At 40.0% G+C, this 17,942-nt stretch overlaps 1 protein-coding gene across 1 annotated transcript in view; it reads right to left on the reverse strand.

Annotated features, from left to right (window-relative positions):
• Positions 1-2,713: 2,713 nt before the first annotated feature.
• Positions 2,714-17,942, reverse strand: part of LOC111147287 (calcitonin receptor) — a 151,649-nt gene continuing 136,420 nt past the window's right edge. The window contains exons 9-13 of the mRNA XM_022503247.1: positions 16,926-16,986; positions 16,774-16,840; positions 14,200-14,418; positions 13,447-13,488; positions 2,714-3,386 (exon numbers count right to left, since the gene is read on the reverse strand). Of these exons, the coding sequence (XP_022358955.1) occupies positions 3,126-3,386; positions 13,447-13,488; positions 14,200-14,418; positions 16,774-16,840; positions 16,926-16,986 (650 nt within the window). The 3' untranslated portion in view covers positions 2,714-3,125. The remainder of the gene's footprint in view (positions 3,387-13,446; positions 13,489-14,199; positions 14,419-16,773; positions 16,841-16,925; positions 16,987-17,942) is intronic.

Genomic DNA, 17,942 nt, shown 5'->3' on the forward strand with positions numbered 1-17,942 from the left:
AGAATGTTTCTAATAACTTGAGCTGCCCCACCGAGCACTAATAAAGAGGAAAGGTCACATTCAGCTACCAGTTCCAACCGCATGGGTCCCTTTGTTCTTCCACTCCAAAGATGTCAGTGGTTATGGCTTTAGGGTAATGGTTCAATTAGTAGGTTTTGATTTGTACCATTGACACAGGAAAGAAGCAGTCACCACTGCAAAGAAACTTTGCCAGGATAACTACTATTAATAAATGTTTGTTGTGGAGCTAGATGAAAAGTATATGAAATGTCTGTTGAATCAATGATAATGAATGAAGGAAGGAATGAACAGGGTTGGAGCTCCATGACAATAGTGTTTCTGTCATTTTTTTTTCAACATCTTTCCCTCTTTCAAGAACCATGATATCTTCCAAAGATCTGTTTTGTAGTGGGGATCAAAGCAGGTGGGAAACTGACCATCTGAGTTAAAGTTGTCCTCTTGAAGAATCAGGTTTTATGGTATGATGGAAAATTACTTTTGTTTTTCAGGATCACAAGGGTAATAATATGTATCTGTATTGTCTACTGGGACACAAAGGGAAAGATGTAGTCCTTATGTATCTTTTCTGAAAAAGTTCTCCAGCTCTCAGTAGGACAGTAGTTGAATCGTGTGCAGAACCTACAAATTGTTCCTGTTCCCCTTTATTTGCCTGTCACAGTTCTCATTTAATCCTCATTTTTTCCATTTTACGCTTTCTAGATCTGAAAATCTTTCCAATAGTGGTCTTTATGCATTCTAATGACATTTAATTAGTCGCCTTTTGTCCCATCTTAGTCTCTCTCCCAGACTATATTAAAAATCAATGATTGTAACAATTCTAATGATCTGATGTGATGTTGGACAGTTCAAGTCTGGTCCCAGAATAATGAAAAAAAAAAAAAAAGTCAAGAACAATAAAGGATACTTCTTGCCCTAGATTTCTTTGCTGTGCTTCCCAAATTTACACCGGAGAGATCAATAGTTGTGTGTGGTTTTTGCATTATCCAGGGAATGAGAACTGTGCTTTGGAGTTTATAGCAAAGTTGAAGACGGAAGCTGATTACACTGACAAGGACAATAACCTCAATGTTTTTACATATGGTTTTCTAACCTATTTGGATTATCTTTCCCCTCCCTGCTACCCAAATTAAGTGGGATGTTAGCTGCGCATGACTGAAATGAAAAAATGAACATGGAATGAGCTGGAGACATGATGAATGAATGAAAGATGAGAATATATTTCTGTAGAAAAATATGCACATATACATCTTCTTGCTTTTAACATACTCTGTATTAATTTATACATATACATAGCGTAAGCAGTTCACATCATTTTGGCACTATGTATAATTCTACGGTAAGCTGTGTTGTTTCGTCAGCCCCTACTACAATAGCACAATAATGTCTAGAATATTTAGCAATATATTATCACATTTGTACTAGAGCTGCCTCAAATACTCTGTTTTCCATGTTTGTAAACGAAAATAGGAACACCACTACATAAATACTGTGATTGGAAAAATACCTTCTTTTCAATTCCTCCCTTACATTCAGTAAAGGAGACATAAACCACTTTAGTATCCAAAATACATTTTCACTGAAGGAATATAATTTTCTTTGGGTGCACTAAATATCTAACCAGAACAAATCAACTTTTTGTTTTTTCCACAACTAGATCACCTCTGAAAGGCAATGGCATCGACATAGATGAGATTTGAGATTTGAAGGGTTTCAATGGATCTCCCCATTTGGCACAAAATCAAATGATGGTAACTCTGATTACTGTTGCAAATCCACAAATGAACTTTAGGTGCCGGTAACGATAACTGGTTTGTTCAGGGATTTTTGAAGATTTTATGATGAGGATGTAAGGAGAGATATGGGAATATAATATTGGGCTTTAATAAGACCCTCTACTTTTATTTTAAATGAACCGGTAGATGGTTCAACTCGTAGCAGTTACTTTTCCTCCTCCTGTTTGGCTAATAGCATCAAACAAAAGGTCAACTACAAACTGATTTCTAATTAGCCCTACTGAATCTTCCTGGAAAAGACCGAGATCTTGTTAAGCTTTGAAGCTGGGTGGAAGGCAGTTAATGGATTTATATGGAGTCTTTTAATTACCAGTCTTAAACAAATTTATCTTTTACTGCTAGATAGCACCCAAGGGCAAGAGGTAATCTGCTTTATAAACCTTAGAGTGATTTGCTTTATAAATCCTGGAGCTTAAGAAAGTGGAAAACTCTCTTTAAAGAGAATATTCTCTTCCACTAGAAATTATATTTTTGGCAGTTTTGTGAAAAATTTAGTGATGGATTCTTTGTGACCTCCCCATTTAGAAATGTCAGCAACCAAAGCACATTCAACGTGAAGGCCAGTTCCTGACGGCAGTTAGGGCCTGTTCGATGGACAGGATTATCCAAAACCACGCTGAGCATACGATATTAATAAACCAGTTAACAAACTGGCCCATCTAATGTTTTAAGCAAATTGACTCTAAATTTCTTTTTCATCCAAAACATTGCCTCTTCCTGCCAAATGCAGGTCTCCCCTCTACCTTCTTAATCATCTCTCTATAAGAAAGCCACTTGGTCTTGCAGAGGTCATATAATTTGTGCGGTTTACATTGTGTGGATGGTAAAACATCTGAGTAACGTCAGAATTGATTGAAATAAAAAAATTAAAAACCAGATCCATAGCCAAATACAGAAATATTCTAATTCAAAGTCTAGAGTTAAAAATAAAAATAGTGACCGTGCTTTTAATTTTTCAAAGTTATAAATGGCTCAAGATTAACAAGGAGCACCCTGTTTCTGAACTAGGTCAATTTAATTGTGTTTTTCTTGGATACTTTGCTTGCATCACTAAGACAACTGCATCTCAGTCCCAGATGAAAGATGGGGTTCACAAGGGATGCAGTGGGAGACCCCATTCCTAGACTGTCTCCCACAGCAATAGTACCAAGGATAACTTTCTCCAGATTTACTATGGACAAATTCACTTAATAATTCTTCACAAATGATATGCTCAGCTCCTGGGAGGATGGGGATCACTTTAAACGGATGGTCTGTCTGTCTCCCAGGAAATGAAGGCTCAGTGATCACGATGCTGCGCTAGCTTCACATTCAAGCGGATGACTCTTGCTCAATGATTTCCAAAGCAATGACCTCGGCACCCCCTTCGCCCAGGTTGTTGGCGGCTTCGTTCCTCGGCTCCTGGTGGCAGATGTAAACCGGGATGTCCCCGGCTTCGGCCGCGGCGGCGGCAGCGGCGGCTGCGGCGGCGGCAGCAGCATTGGCCGCGGAGCGGCGGGGGTTCCTTGGCCCCCAGCGCTGATCCCACTGGGTTTTAAACTGCGCCCATTGGCGCTTCACGGTGGTTTGGACCTGAAAGAGAAAAGGGAACCTTGTTTTCGTATAATTGTCCGAAACGACCCAAGCCAAGCTTATGGGCACAGTTCGTGGAGCTTATCAGAGGCCAAAGGAGGCTGAGTTGTAATTCTGATCCGAAGGACCCTGCAGTACACACGCTCTGGTTGGGGAATATATACCATCTTGGGAGAAGAATCTTCAAGTCAGAGAAACGAGTTGCTTGCCTAAGCTACCACTGGCAAGGTCGTTTGCTCTTTTTGAGCAAAAGTCTCTTCTTTAGCTCTCCTGTCCAGTGAATGAAAATTGCCTTGGTTTTATTATACCCATTATGGTATAGGTGTCCTATCAGAGGAAAAGATTTTTGAAAAGTTTTTATCTGCTACCACCTCTGATAATGCAGAAGTTTTTATCTAAACCTAAACACATTACTGTTTATACACACACACACACACACACACACACACACATACATATACATATGCATATACCACAGCACAGCCTGGGGTTTCATTATAAGGGTTTCATAGTGTGGATTTTCCTTTCTCCAGCATGGCTTGAGATGGGGCGCCCTGGATAAAACTCTAGTTAATGGAGTATGAAGCTTTTAAGAATAAAATTTCAATCTCTTCCTATGAAAAAACTTCTAATATGAAAACAAACTTACCAAACTTGCTTTACAAATATGATAAACTGTATAGTAGAGAAGGAGAAGATGCTAAAGTCAGGAAGTTCTAAATACGAAAACCGCAATAACCACCGCGGAAAAGCAGTAACGCTGCTTGTCTAGCTCTGCTTTCTTCAGAACTGAATTCAGTTTGGTCTTTAAGTTCATCTTCCCTGTCATCTCCTAACTTCTGGCTTTTCTCTATAGCTGAGCAAGACTAAAATAGAGATTATTGCTGCAGTATCTACTCTACATTTCTGATTTTCTGTGGCTCAGTACAGGAGACATGCTTTTATACAAAATATTTGCATCGATTTATTAATACATCTTTTGTTATTTTGCTACTGAACTTGCATGTAAGACCTAACCATTATGGGGGCACAGGAGGGGGAATCTGGAAACAGTATGACCTGAGATAAAGCATGTGATGAGTTAATTGTGAAGAGCCAAATTTGTATGAATCTAAAAGAAGATATAAATGATAGTACAACATACTTATGTTATAAACCGATATGCATGATAGAAGGCTGAATAATTTCTGTGGCAAATACATTTTCTGTGTATCATAGCAGAACAGTCTTTCCAAATAATTATTAGTATTTCTCATATCATTTTAAATATTTTACTCAGAAAACGGCAAAACAGTCAAATGATTCATCAAAGACAAGAGGGTATGAAACTTGTCACTGAAGAGAGGTTCTTCTTCATACAGCAGAGCAGCCATCAAGTTCAAGATGACAAATGGCAGACGAATTTGGTAACCTGATCATTTGGAATACTGGTAATCCGATCATTTGGAATTATTGTGGCAACAAACTGTTTTTGTGTTTTTAGATTTTTGGAGGTGATGAGTGTGTGAGTATACTCTCTAATGTGCATCTATCTAGTTTTATTTAAAAGAGACAAAGACCAAAACTTTAAGTGCCATGGTCAAGCTGTGTACCTTGTAGCCAAACCCTGTGTTGACAAAAGATGTACGGAGGGTCATGGACAGCATGAAAAGTTGGAGCTGTCGCTGTTATTTTCTGAGGGCTTACCACATGCCGTTTTCCAAGCTCTTGATTAGTATGAACTTATTTAATGCTGATTTAATGGCTACCGTTCCCTTCACTTTACATATGGGGGCTGAGGTTATGTAACGTGTCTAGGGTCAGAATCGCTGGAATGTGGTGGAACCACCATACCAGGGGAAGCTCGTGGCTCCTGACCATGTGCTTGGCCACAGTACACACTGTAGACAGCTGACCATCAAGTTCTGAACAGAACTGAAAATAGAATTTGTTTCTTGTGGTCATTGCTTAGGCAGGATGAGAGCATTAATTGTTGACACATCGACTCCAAAGACTGTGCTCTTTGGGTTTGGGTCCCAGCTTGTTGCCTGCATAGGTTGTTTTTTTTTTTTGTCTTTTTGGTTTTTTGTTTTTTTCTTTCTTAGACTTTTCTCCTTTGTAAAAAGGAGATCAGAACACGAATTCAGTTATGAGTAAGACTTACTGAGGTTATTTGAATCACCTCATACGGTGTTGGTGCGTAGCAGCAGTAATTTCCTACTTTTTCTCCCATTCTCACCCCTTGCTGACCCCACCCCCCACCACCTCCAAGGTTCTGCCAGTCAATGTGGCTGGATTTGAGAGTCAGGTATCTCCCTTTTGATAGTCTGACACCTTCAGGCTCCTATCCGGCCTAGTTCTTTATTAGGGCTATTTACTGGTTGAAAATTGATTCATATAAGTGTTTTGCTTCTTTTGGTTTCCTAAGCACATTAATGCAAGAGGTACAGATGGAAGGTGTAATACAGCTAGAGGGGACAAGATGGATTGGAGGAATAGAAGAGGCAGAGATGAGGAAGAATGAAACAGTAAAGAAGAAAAGCAATTAGGACAGTTTATCTGCATTTAGTGCTGAATAACTGAGCATTGACTAGTTTGTTCCCCCTCTGTGACATTTCTGTCTAGAGGTCAAGACACAAAGAGAAGACAAAGTCTGAAGGATTGGGTCCATTTACTCTCTCTAATTGAAACAATGTGCTCTTGCTCACGCTGGCTTCCTGCTCTCAGCTGCTGCCATTCAAAACAGCAGTAAGGGGACATACTCCAAATGGGCTGAACTGGACTGGGGTTGTTCTCTTCAGAAGGAATTCAGTCCATACCCAGAGTGACCTGAAATCTTGGTTTGATGGTTTTGTCCTTTAGCTATTTACCCCAAATGCCTCTATTTCAGTCACCCGGCCAGCACAGATAGAAGGGATTCGGGTCCTGTAAGAGCACTTAGACACCAGGCACAGAGCTGCTATCAGGGGCAGGAGTGGAAAATTCCCATCATTCTACTGCTTTTGTCTGAGTTGGCTCATCTCTCTGCCAGAGTGGTTTTAAGCCACTTATGGCCTTGACCTGAATTCTCCAAAATTAACAAACTGCTTGTCTCTCTCCACCAGCTATATCGTTTCTTCCCATCAGGTCTCTCTGCTCACGCTGCTCCCTCTGACCGGAATGGCCCTCTCCCACCCTTCACTGGTGCCCAAACTTGTTTTTCAGGACTCAACTCTGTTTCTCCAGGAAACTTTTCTTGACCCCTTGATACAGACAGAGTCAGGAGTCTCTCTTCTGTGCTCTTGTTGCAGTAACCTGTACTCATTATTGCTCTTACTGTGCTATCACATTGTGACTTGTTATGTCTCTCTCTCCTCCTGTACAAGAAAATTCTGAAAAGCAGGAACCATGTCTTATTCATTTTTGTATTCCCAGAACATGTCATGCTGTTGGGCATATAGCAGTTCTTCAACAAATACTTGTGGACTGTCAACATCCATTCTAGAATGCGTTCATAACTCTTTCAGCCAAGAAAATGATCACTAATGACCATAATTAGTGCACTGATATCTGGTGGTACCAGGGTGGGGAGCTGAAAGCATCTAGGGAGAACCTTATGGAGAAATTGAAATGTTCTTTCATGGGTTTTGATATGAGACCTAGAATCATTGCTTTTTGAGAACTTGAATTCCTTTCAGAGGTAAACCATAAACCACTGGGTGTCAGATCACCTACAACTGTTGCTAGGTCTTCTCTCATGCCATGGTGTGTGTTTTTGGGAACTGCTCTTGAGCTCCAATGAGTTGCTACTTTTGGAAATGAGCAGAAGCAGGCACTTCTTGGCAACCAGCTGGGCAGGAAAGGAAGACTGTCATTGGGTGACATCACACCACCTTTCTGTTCTTTTTCCACCTATAGCATCATTTCACTGGGTCTCATTCGATGCCATGAAAGAAAGGACTGAACTTTGGGTCAAGAAACTCACTCTGCCCACATTAGCCTTGTAATCTTGGGTAGGATAGTTAACCTCTTTGAGACTCCTTTCTTCAATACAATTCTTCTACCTCACCTTGCTGTTGGAAGGATTAAATTGTGACAGTATATATCAAAGTGGCATCTAAGCTTTAAAGTACTACACAGGGAGGCTACTGTTATTATTGCTATTACTGTACTGTTATTACGGCAGGATGTTGACCTCAAGTCTTCAGACTAAAATGAAACTCTTCTGTCATATTCTTTTTTGGAGGGTGGTAGTGCTAAGAAAATACAAAGACCTCTCAATGACACACATAGTTGCTGATCTCATACATTCTACACTAGGTCTCTACAGAGCGCTCCATGGCCCAGGCTTGCTACTTCCTGGATTTCTTTTGGATTTCTGTACCATTTATTTTTCTGTTGGGACTAGCCAAGAGATGGCATGGTTTTATTTGGGTCATACTGTCTATTAAATGTAGGTCCTTAATGCTTTAAATGCCAGGTTTATAATCTAGGAACCATCAAATGCCCTGTTGAGGAATTAGGAAATATACTGCTTCAGCATATTTTTGGAGAAGCGATGTCCCCAGACAAAGGGAATTGACAGTTTCTGTGGATTCAGCATCTCTCAAATACCAACACTGTCTTTATAGCTAAAACTTACACAGATATTTAGAGGTATCCAAAGCAGACAGTTTAAGTTTAGAGTGAGTTTGTAAAAGTGCCCAGAGGACAAAAAAAAAAAAAAAAAAAAAAAAAGGCTTTGTTTCTCCTCACATTTAAAGAAAATAATCCACATTGGCATATCCACATGTATTAATGAAGTACCCTGCCCAGCATGAGGCCAAAGGGTTTGAGGCCTATTTTATGTTTTTAATATTATTATTATTACAGAAACGTTCATAGCCTTCTATAATTGCATTCCTGAATTATAATCTATTCTTTTGTGTGGAGATGGCAATCTACTTCAATTTGTAAACCTCACATATAAGAATAGGCCCTTAGCAGGATGTAAAAGACACTTGAATAATTATAGTTTAATAGGGCAATTATCTCCTACAATACCACAGGTTGAGCTTGATGCTGCTTTGATCACTAAAATAAGGGCATTGAATCTGTTTGGGGGAAAAAAAAAACGGGAGACTTTTCATTGCTCTTGAAAAGCATCAGAAATGTTAGGAGTTGCCCATGTGATAAATATAACATACAAAGTTTTGAATTATATAGATCCATCACTCATTATAAAAGCAATTAACAGATCACTTTACATTTCCCCTAATTATATCAATTTCTTTATTAACCACTTTAAAAAATAGAGCCCTGATCTGATGGTTTGAAGTCATAAGTATTACACCTGGCTTTAGTATTAACCATTTATATGAGGTTGGTGTATTGGGGCCTCAGTTTCTACATTTGTGAAAAAGAAAATCAGGTCAGAATCTTCGTAATTGGACTTGAATGCTTTCATCTTTGGCCTTAGTTTTCCTCAAGTTCAGCATAAGCACCAGAAGTTATATACTGTTGAGTGGAAGGTGGGATTTATTCCCAGGAGTTTTGATCCATTGGACAGAAAGGTTTTCAAACCTGCTCCCTCACACCTTCACTTGCTGATGCTACAACTCAACAGGCCCTGTTGCAATCGAAATTTAAGATGAAAAATCATGAACTTTAAAAACACTTTAGATCCACTTGGAGGTATGCTTTAAATGCTTTTATATGACTTTCTGAAGCGGAACCCCTATTAAACCCTGTTAATTAGATACTGAGGGATGCTTCTGAATATTATTCATAAAGTTGTCACTGATATTTTTTTCACCTTTTGGAGCATTGTCTTTACTGGTCTTTTTCTTACAGAATGTACATGCCCTACAGTTTGAGATAAATTGGGTACTTCATGATCATAAGACTAGGCTTTCTAATTCCCATTCACTACGTACTTTTCTAGTCTGTAGAAGTTTTCTTGTTCTAGAAGACACCAACAAATAAATATCATCTATGATAAGGTTAATATTTTTGAAAATATTTAACTATTATATTTCCTAAATAACATTACCCTGCAACTCCCTCATTCATTAAGTCATGGCCATTCATTGCTTGAAGAACAAATTAGATTTTGCCTACAGTGGGTTCTCAAAGTGTGTTCTCTGATCAGCAGCATCAGCATCACCCGGAAACTCGTCAAAAATGCAAATTCCTCAGGCCCCATCCCTGTCCTACTGAATAGGAAACTCTTCTGAGAGGGGTCAAGCACTCTATGTTTTAACAAACTTTCCCTGGCAATTCTGATGCACACGAAAGTTTGAGAATACTGGTCTAGAACAAAGAAATCACTGTTTAGCTTTGAGTCTCAAAGCTGACTTTCTTGAGTCTCTAGAAGGATAACAGCTTTGAAAACCAGGTTTTATTGAGTGAGAAAAAGAATTTCTAAATAGAAAAGCTTATCTTTGCATTATGAAGTGAAAACCATACTACCCTGGAAATAGAATTTTACTAAAAGCCATAGTATGGAGGACACACAAGATATAGCGTAGGGAGAGTCCCCTGAGGATAGGAAGGAGCCGTGGTTAGTACAAAGCCCTTCCAGTCCTGAGAGGGAGAGAGATATACAGAGACACAAATGACCTTGCATTTCCCCTTCATGGTGGGAATACCTGGGGAAATGGGGAGAAGACAGAAAGCAGGAACCAAAGAAACACCCTAGTATAGCAAGTCTTTCTCTTTGATTCTGAGAGCACAGGTCTAGAAATTGATAGTCATGTAAAGAAGTCCCATACTTGGCCTGGTACCATGTGCAAGCTGGTCCCCGAGTGGTGGAGTGGGAATGGCTATGACATGTGCTAAAGACAGACTCGTAGGCCCTTCACAGTGTGAAGAAAGGAGGCTGACCCTCTGGGATCCTTGAGTGGGTGGAAGAGAGACTGGTGTGGCAGAACAAGGCTGGGGCCTGGTCAAGGAAGTGACACAGTAGAAGGATCTCTAGGCTCCTTGGAAGAGGCCTACCAACTGCACCTTTGGATAAAGGCTTTGGAACCAAATATTTTCTAGAAAGAGACTGCCGTCTCTTAGAAGCTGGTGGGATGGGCTCTCTAAAGCAAGACAAGTTACAACAAAGAAAAGCAGTGGTAGTTTCCATCCACTCCAGTCTGTTACTGTTAAATTGAGATCTTTCTGATCATGCTACTTTGATGGACAAACGATTTTACCCACAGTGCATGGACAATAGCAAGACCCATGGAAAGGGAGAACATCCACTGTCTTGTTGGTGCTCTCTCCATTTTTAAGATGCGACTCAGAACCACTGGGCATCTTTGTAGCCGTCATCATCTCTTTGAGGTCCCTTACATACTTAATAATACATGGTCAACATCCACACTCTTGGAAGACTTGTAGGAAATACGTGATCCCTAAGCATGCCCTCGTGGGTGCTTCCTGATTCCTACTCCTGTCATTCTCCAAATTCCTTCCCTGCTTCTAGTCTATCTGTCAGTATCTGACCAATTTCCATAATGGGAATCACTGACAACATGCAGGTAAGAAATGAAAATGAAAACCTCCTTCTGCACTGTCTAGCTGCCATCTCAGCCCTTAAATCTCTGCTAAAACTCAACGTGCTCCCAGCAAAGCCCACACACTGCTCTGCGGCAATGGCAGTGGCAGCTGCGAGACCAGCCAGCAGGGCTGCGTGCCCTGCCGGGTTGATGGGGTAGAGACAGCACCTTCACAGAAGGCCCAGGTGGAGAGCCGCAAACCTAAAATTCATGGGGCTGTGATGTTACATTTGGCACAGTACAAAATTTCTATCTTATTAGAAATGTCACACTGGTAGCTTCCCCGGTAAAAGAATCCTAATTAAAATGGAGATGGTTTCTTGGCTTTGAAAAGCAGAGATAACATACTCAAACGAAATAGAAACGTTCAGTTGTTAGGAGGACTTCTTGGCTTGCTTTCTATGCCTGATGCTTCAAAGACAGCATCATGGTTAAAACAAAGGAAGGGTTGAGGTATTTTTGCAAATGCCTGCAATCCTCTCGTGTTTTCACAAGAACCTTCTGAACCTGATTTTTATGTTAGCCCAGAGATACTGCTTTAGGTGGAAATTTTATTTGTATGGTACCTGAAACAACTTAAAAGACAGACTATACATTCATAGAAATTGATATAAAGATGGGATGCCCTAAGCCTTATTTATTTAGTTTTTGCTATTCTTTTTTTTTTTTTAAAGATTTTATTTATTTATTTGACGGACAGAGACCACAAGTAGGCAGAGAAGGAGGCAGAGAGGAGGAAGCAGGCTCCCTGCTGAGCAGAGAGCCCGATGCGGGGCTCGATCCCAGGACCCTGGGATCATGACCTGAGCCGAAGGCAGAGGCTTTAACCCACTGAGCCACCCAGGCACCCCGTAGTTTTTGCTATTCTTAAACAAAAAACCAAAGAGACACTAACAGCTGACAGCAGAAGGGTGACTTTTCATTTCTACCCCAGGCCTTCAGTCTAGCCCCTAGTGATAGTGAATGGACAATCTATTTCTGCTGAATGAAGGAATGAGCTTATGGGTGAATGGATGAAGGGAGGAATAAAATGTACCAATTAAAAAGTAGAATGAGAGAGACAAAAATCTTGTAAAGCAGTGACAAGGTTGGAGATAAATAATACGTCATAGAACAGCAAAATCTTATAGGCGCTCCCTGTTTAATTGAAGAAATATAGAGTAGAGAATTAAAGATCAATTGATTCTGGCTAGAAAACCTTTCTAATTACTAACAGGAAAAATCATACGTTTGTTGATCTCTTCACCAAATATTATTTTCCTTGGTATCATTCTAAATAGAATCATTCTAAATAGGGATCAATGTAAAATGATAAAAAATAATTGCACATTACAATTCATGTGGTATATAACTAGAAAAAGTATATGAGCCAAGCTCCAGGGAGGAATCATAGACGTATTACAGTGCAGTGGAATATTTAGTTCATTTAATTAAGAATCAGGAAATTTAGGTTCTAGTCCTGGTTATGGAACTATGATTGCGACATTGTGCAAGTCACACGTTCTTCCTAGAGTGTAGGCTTCTCACCTGAAAAATGAGGGAGCTTACAAACTATGTTTCTTGAAACCCTGGGTCTTCTTTGGTACAAATTTAAGCAGCTCCACTTTTAAAAAGAAATTCCAGTATAATTAACATATATGTTGCAAATGGCAAGATTTCACTGTTTTATGTCTGAGTAATATTCCATTGTATGTATGTACCGGAACTTCTTTATCCTTTCATCCATCAAGGGACACTTGGGCTGCTTCCATTTCTTGGCTATTATAAATAATGCTGCTATAAACATAGGGGTACATATATCTCTTTGAATAAGTGTTTTCATATTCTTTGGGTAAATACCCAGTAGTGGAATTACCAGATCATATGATAGTTCTATTTTTAATTTTCCAAGGAGCCTCCATGCTGTTTCCCACAGTGGCTGCACCAGTTTGCATTAGGGACAGTAAGCAGCTCCCTGTTTCTACTTCACATTTGGGGTCCCAGGCAAGAAGATTTCATTGCAAGAAAGGGCACTCTGGCTAACCGCTGCCTGACAACACTGGCCATGTGGATCTCTAGATTTCACTGAGCTAAATATTCAGATAATAAATTACTTATTTGAGGCTCCTTTTGGGGTATTAACTTCAGGAGGATTGCCACAATGTCGAAGACATGGTATGACACTGGCACCAAGCAACAGGACAAGAAAGCAGTGAACCAGTTCACACTGGCTGGATCCTGGCTCAGCCCCAGTGAGGAGCCGAGTCTTCCAAAAGGATGGCAGCACGACTTCTGTTTCTAGGAGAATCCAGAATAGCTCTCGCTCTTGCTGCTCAAGGGACTGACCAGCTTAAGATGCCATCCAATGAAATCAGAACATAGCTGCCCATGTGGGTCATATCTACAATTCTCCCATAGAAACACAGATAAGATTCATGTGAAGTAGTGGAAAAATACATGATCCCGTATGTCATGAAACCCCGTGAGGTCAACTGCAGAAGTGAGAGCAAATGAAATGTGACCAGAGGCCCTTTGGGAACTGTAAAGTGCTGGCTTTATATCAACGAGGGATGGTATTATGTGAAATGCACGCTTACCTCGTTGTTGCAGAAGCAGTAGATCACGGCGACGAAGAATCCCTTAAAAGAGGAGGAAAAATAGAACTGAGATTAATTTTGGGTGCATTATGTTGTTCAGGAATCAATATTAATAGCCTGAAGAGGAGCATTTCACTATTGCATTAGCAAATCAAGGCTCGATGAAAGACAATTACTAGCACACTCATATTCAGTGCTTCACTGTAAGAATGTTCTAGTTTAAGAGGGTACAGCTTTCAGCTTGGGGTCCACTGGAGACATTTCCTACTGACAGGAACATCTGCCTCTCTGCCCTGTGTTTTCACGGCATTGGTGACTGTGATGCTAGCTATCAGGTTGGGAAACTGATTGGCGGTGGTTATGTTGATTTTCAAAACTCCTCCTCATAAAGGCAAAACAAATGTGCTTTCCCTCAAACTACTGGATAAGGGAAGGAAAGGTGGAAAGGACGGTGGGAATAGAAACTCTGTCCTCAGTACTCAGTACTGTGCAGTGGGTCCATCCCTGGACAAGTATTTGTCCTCAGAAAGATGTGTTCTCAAAGCTCATCCCCCCCACCCTCGTTTTCTTCCTTGGTTTTGAGATTCAAAAATAAAAGGGGGAAACAGGTAATGAGAAAAAGAGAAGCTGTATCCCTTCCAGGTTATATATATTTGCAAAGGTCCTTCTGATCACAGATGGGCCTTAGAAGTGCTTCTGCCTACGTCAACTAGCTGAGCAAACAGCTGATCAATACACCACCAGCTTCTTTACCTGGAAATGAATCAGAGAGTGCATCAGGTAATCGTAGATCTTCCCAAGCATCTTGTTGGAAGGCCTCCAGGGAAAGACGACAAACTGGATTCCGAGCAGGGGCACCAGGATCAGAGTGGCCCTCACCGCCTTCAGGTACATGTGTGATTCCGCCTCCTGGGTCTCCCTCAGCTTGCTCACGAGCACCCGGACGATGTTGAGCAGGAAGAAGAAATTGACCTGCAAAGATGTGACGTTATGAGCAAATCATCCAGGTCCGGCTGACTTAAGGATGACTGCTTTCCTTGGCTCTTGTTTATCTCATCCTGGGAGCAGATATCACAGGACGGGAGAGACGGTCTGTGAGTTGGTGTAATAAGCTCGGCATTACCGGGTGCAGCTGTAAAACCGAAGACCCTCTCCAGACCTGAATGAACGTTTCCTTTTTTTTTTCTTTTTTTGTCCAAGCGAGAAAACATTTTTTTCTGTATAAGTAAATAAGTTTAATTCCAATGAGGGTGGTTGGTTCTTCACTTTGATTTTTATGATTTTTACAAAGGAGAGTCATAACCGACACTTTTAGATCTTGCTTTCTGGTCATTTCATTATGGAGATTTTCCTCTTAGGCAGGACTACTTCCCAGAAAGTGAAATGAGGACTGAAGAATTCATCTCGAAAATTTATGTAGTAGTGACAGCTATCCCAGCCCTCTTTTCTTTCTAATAACATTTTTTAAAGAACATGACTTCATTCAGGTGTAAGGCACATTCAGTAAATTGGAGACTTTAAGTTTACATTCAAGAAGTTTAGAGAAATGTAGGTATCTGGGTAGCAACCCCTCCAAACAAGAAAATAGCATTTTCATTACCCTAGAAAGTTATCTCCTGCTTCAACAACCCCTCCACCTCAAGCGACCACTAATTTCTATTACCACAGAAGTGGAGTGTTATATAGTATGTACTCTTTCATGTCTGGCTTCTTTGGTTTGACATATTATCTGTGAGATTCATTCACGTTGTGTATATTGGCATTTCATTCCTTTTTGCTGAGCAGTACTCCATTACATGGATAATACACATAATTTGTTTATTCATTCTATTGTTGATGGAAATTGGCAAGGTTTCACAATTTGACTATTACGAATTAACATGCTATGATTATTTGTATACAAGTCTTTGTGTGGACATATGTTTTCGTGTCTCTTGAGTAAGTACCCAGGAGTATAACTGCCTGTTGATATGGTAAATGTATATTTAACTTTATAGGAAACTGGCAAACTGTCTTCCAAAGAAGTGGCTTCATTTTACGTTCCCTCTAGCTCTAGCTGAGCATTCCAGTTGTTCTCTACCCTTGCCAAGTCTTGGTATGGTCACATTTTTTAATATTAGCCATTGCAGTGGGTCCCAAACTACTTTTGGCTATGGAGATTAATTTTGAAACCAAAGTTGTTTTTAAAATTTAATTCATGATTTATTTTTAAGTGATTAGTTGATTTTTCTACCCAGAATAGAAATAAACATAGTTGCCCCCAAAACTCAAGAAAGAAGAGAGACCTTTAGTAATAATTAAACTCTTATGAGGTATTGGAAATATTCAAGATTCACATCTGTGGGTCTTTGTGAGGACAGTTGGGCTGGCAGGTCCATCACTGCTCTGGAGGAGGGCAAAAGAAATTGAGTGTGCACTGGAGAGACTGGGGCAGTAGGAAGTCAGGTTGGATGATGACTTGGTTTGATCAGTTTCTAATGGATACTTCTTCAGTACATGAGCAGAACAGGGTTTATGACTCGGACTGTTTTTCATTTTCTTTTTCCAAGGGAAAAGCACTGTTTTTGAAGCTAGTGGGAAAAATAATGTCTAAATATTAAATGGGCTGGTTGTCATGCTCACTACCATAGAGTAAACCTTGGGTAAAAACAAAGAGCTTGGAAATACATGCAGATGGTCATGTTCTCCTCAACCCCAACTTCTTACTAGTCATGTGATTTGGGAATGAGTTTACTTGAATCTTTGGGTCTAGTTTTCCTAATGAGTACCAATAGTCCTGATGTATCTACTTCAAAGGGATGCTGTTAGGAAGAGCCTTGGCAATGTACGTGCAGGGCCTGAAGTGTATGCTCAGTGGTAGTTCCCACGATGGCTCACGGACCAGAGATGAAATGAGAGATGGTTTTGTTTGGCAGAGACCAGGGAAAAAGGTGCAGAGGGACTCTGATTTTTCACTTTCTTCCTCAATAACATCTTCTTACCATTCTTCAGTACCTTGATCTTTGCCTTTAATGAGGAGCAGGTAGGTAGAGCGTTGTTTCAAGAAAACTGTATTTTTGTGACGGCGGGTGTAGAAATGAACTTAATGCAACCCTTCCCCAATGGTGTTAAATAAAAATTATTTTTTTCATTTGAAGATCCTCAAATTGAATTGTTACAGATGATCTCATTATAGATCATCATTACCTTAGCCTAATTTTGAAGTCCTGAGACATATGGGACACAGAGCCATCTTTACAGAAATCTTCACAAAGAGATAACACTTAATAATGAATTTAAAAAGCAATTCTCAACAACAACAACAAGATAAATAAAAGCAATTCTCACCACCAGTGCGGCCATGACGGGGCCGTGGATGATGTAAAGCAGGTGGGTTTCCACACTCAGCCAGCAGCTGAAAACAAGGAGGGAGGGAATACATGAATATAAATGCATTTCACTTACAAATGCATTCACTTAAAAACCACCAAAATACGTACTTGTCATTGAAGTACAGAGCCCGAGTAATCGCATGGATAGTGGTTGGCACCAGCGGGAATCCTAAAAATGTGAAAAAGCAGAAATCACACCTGATTTCTTGATCTTAAGCTACAACAATGATTGCGTGGAAAATGGTAGTTTATCTTCAAAAAAGGTGGCACATTTTAATATCTCTGTCAAGATACTTCCCTGATGTTTTTACACAAACTATTTTTGGTCAATCCCGATAAATATTCTCTTGGTTAGAACATCACGTGCTTTCAGAGTTTTGTGAAGAGCATCCAGGTAATTAAAAGTCTTTAAAGAATTATCCAGGATGGTAGGTACCTTGTTACTCTCACTGTGACCATTATACCATCGTTATGTCTGTGGTGATGACTGTTAGTTGAGACCAGAAGGCTCTTCATTGCATGTGAACTGGACTGCTTAATAGACAGGAGTTAGGTCACCATGGAGGGCAATGACCTGGGATAGCTTATGGAGACAATAGCCCGATTGCTCTGAAATCCTTGTTGATGTTCATAATATTTCTTGTAGGCTTTTCTTTTTCCTGTCTGTTTATATCACATGTATCGATTCCATTTTCTTTCCATTAGAATACTTCAGGGCATGACTGCCTTCCCTACCCTCTGTAAGTTCTGCCTGCAGAACCTCTATGAAGGCAACTTGGAGTCTACTTCCCTCACTGAACTCTAAGTTCTAGTAAAAAGCAACTTTGAATTTATAAACAGAATGATAGAGGTCATTATCGGCAATGCATTCTGTCAGGGTATCTCTTTTTAAAATCAATTTTCATTCTCTAAGTGTCATCTAGAATATAGTTGTGGTTCTTGCAAAATAGTTTTTTTTTTCCTCAGATGTACCCCAGCCCAAAAGAATATTGCTTGATTTGGTTGAGACATTTGTAGAAAGAGCTTTTAGAATTATCATCAGATTGAGAAACGTATCTCAGAAGTGAGTTAGACCTCCACATTTTTATTTTCTGTGAATTCTATGCAAAAAGACATTGCCTCAGA

The sequence above is a fragment of the Enhydra lutris genome, unplaced genomic scaffold, assembly GCF_002288905.1.
Source record: "Enhydra lutris kenyoni isolate GAN:26980312 unplaced genomic scaffold, ASM228890v2 scaffoldscaffold16, whole genome shotgun sequence".
Taxonomy (NCBI): domain Eukaryota; kingdom Metazoa; phylum Chordata; class Mammalia; order Carnivora; family Mustelidae; genus Enhydra; species Enhydra lutris.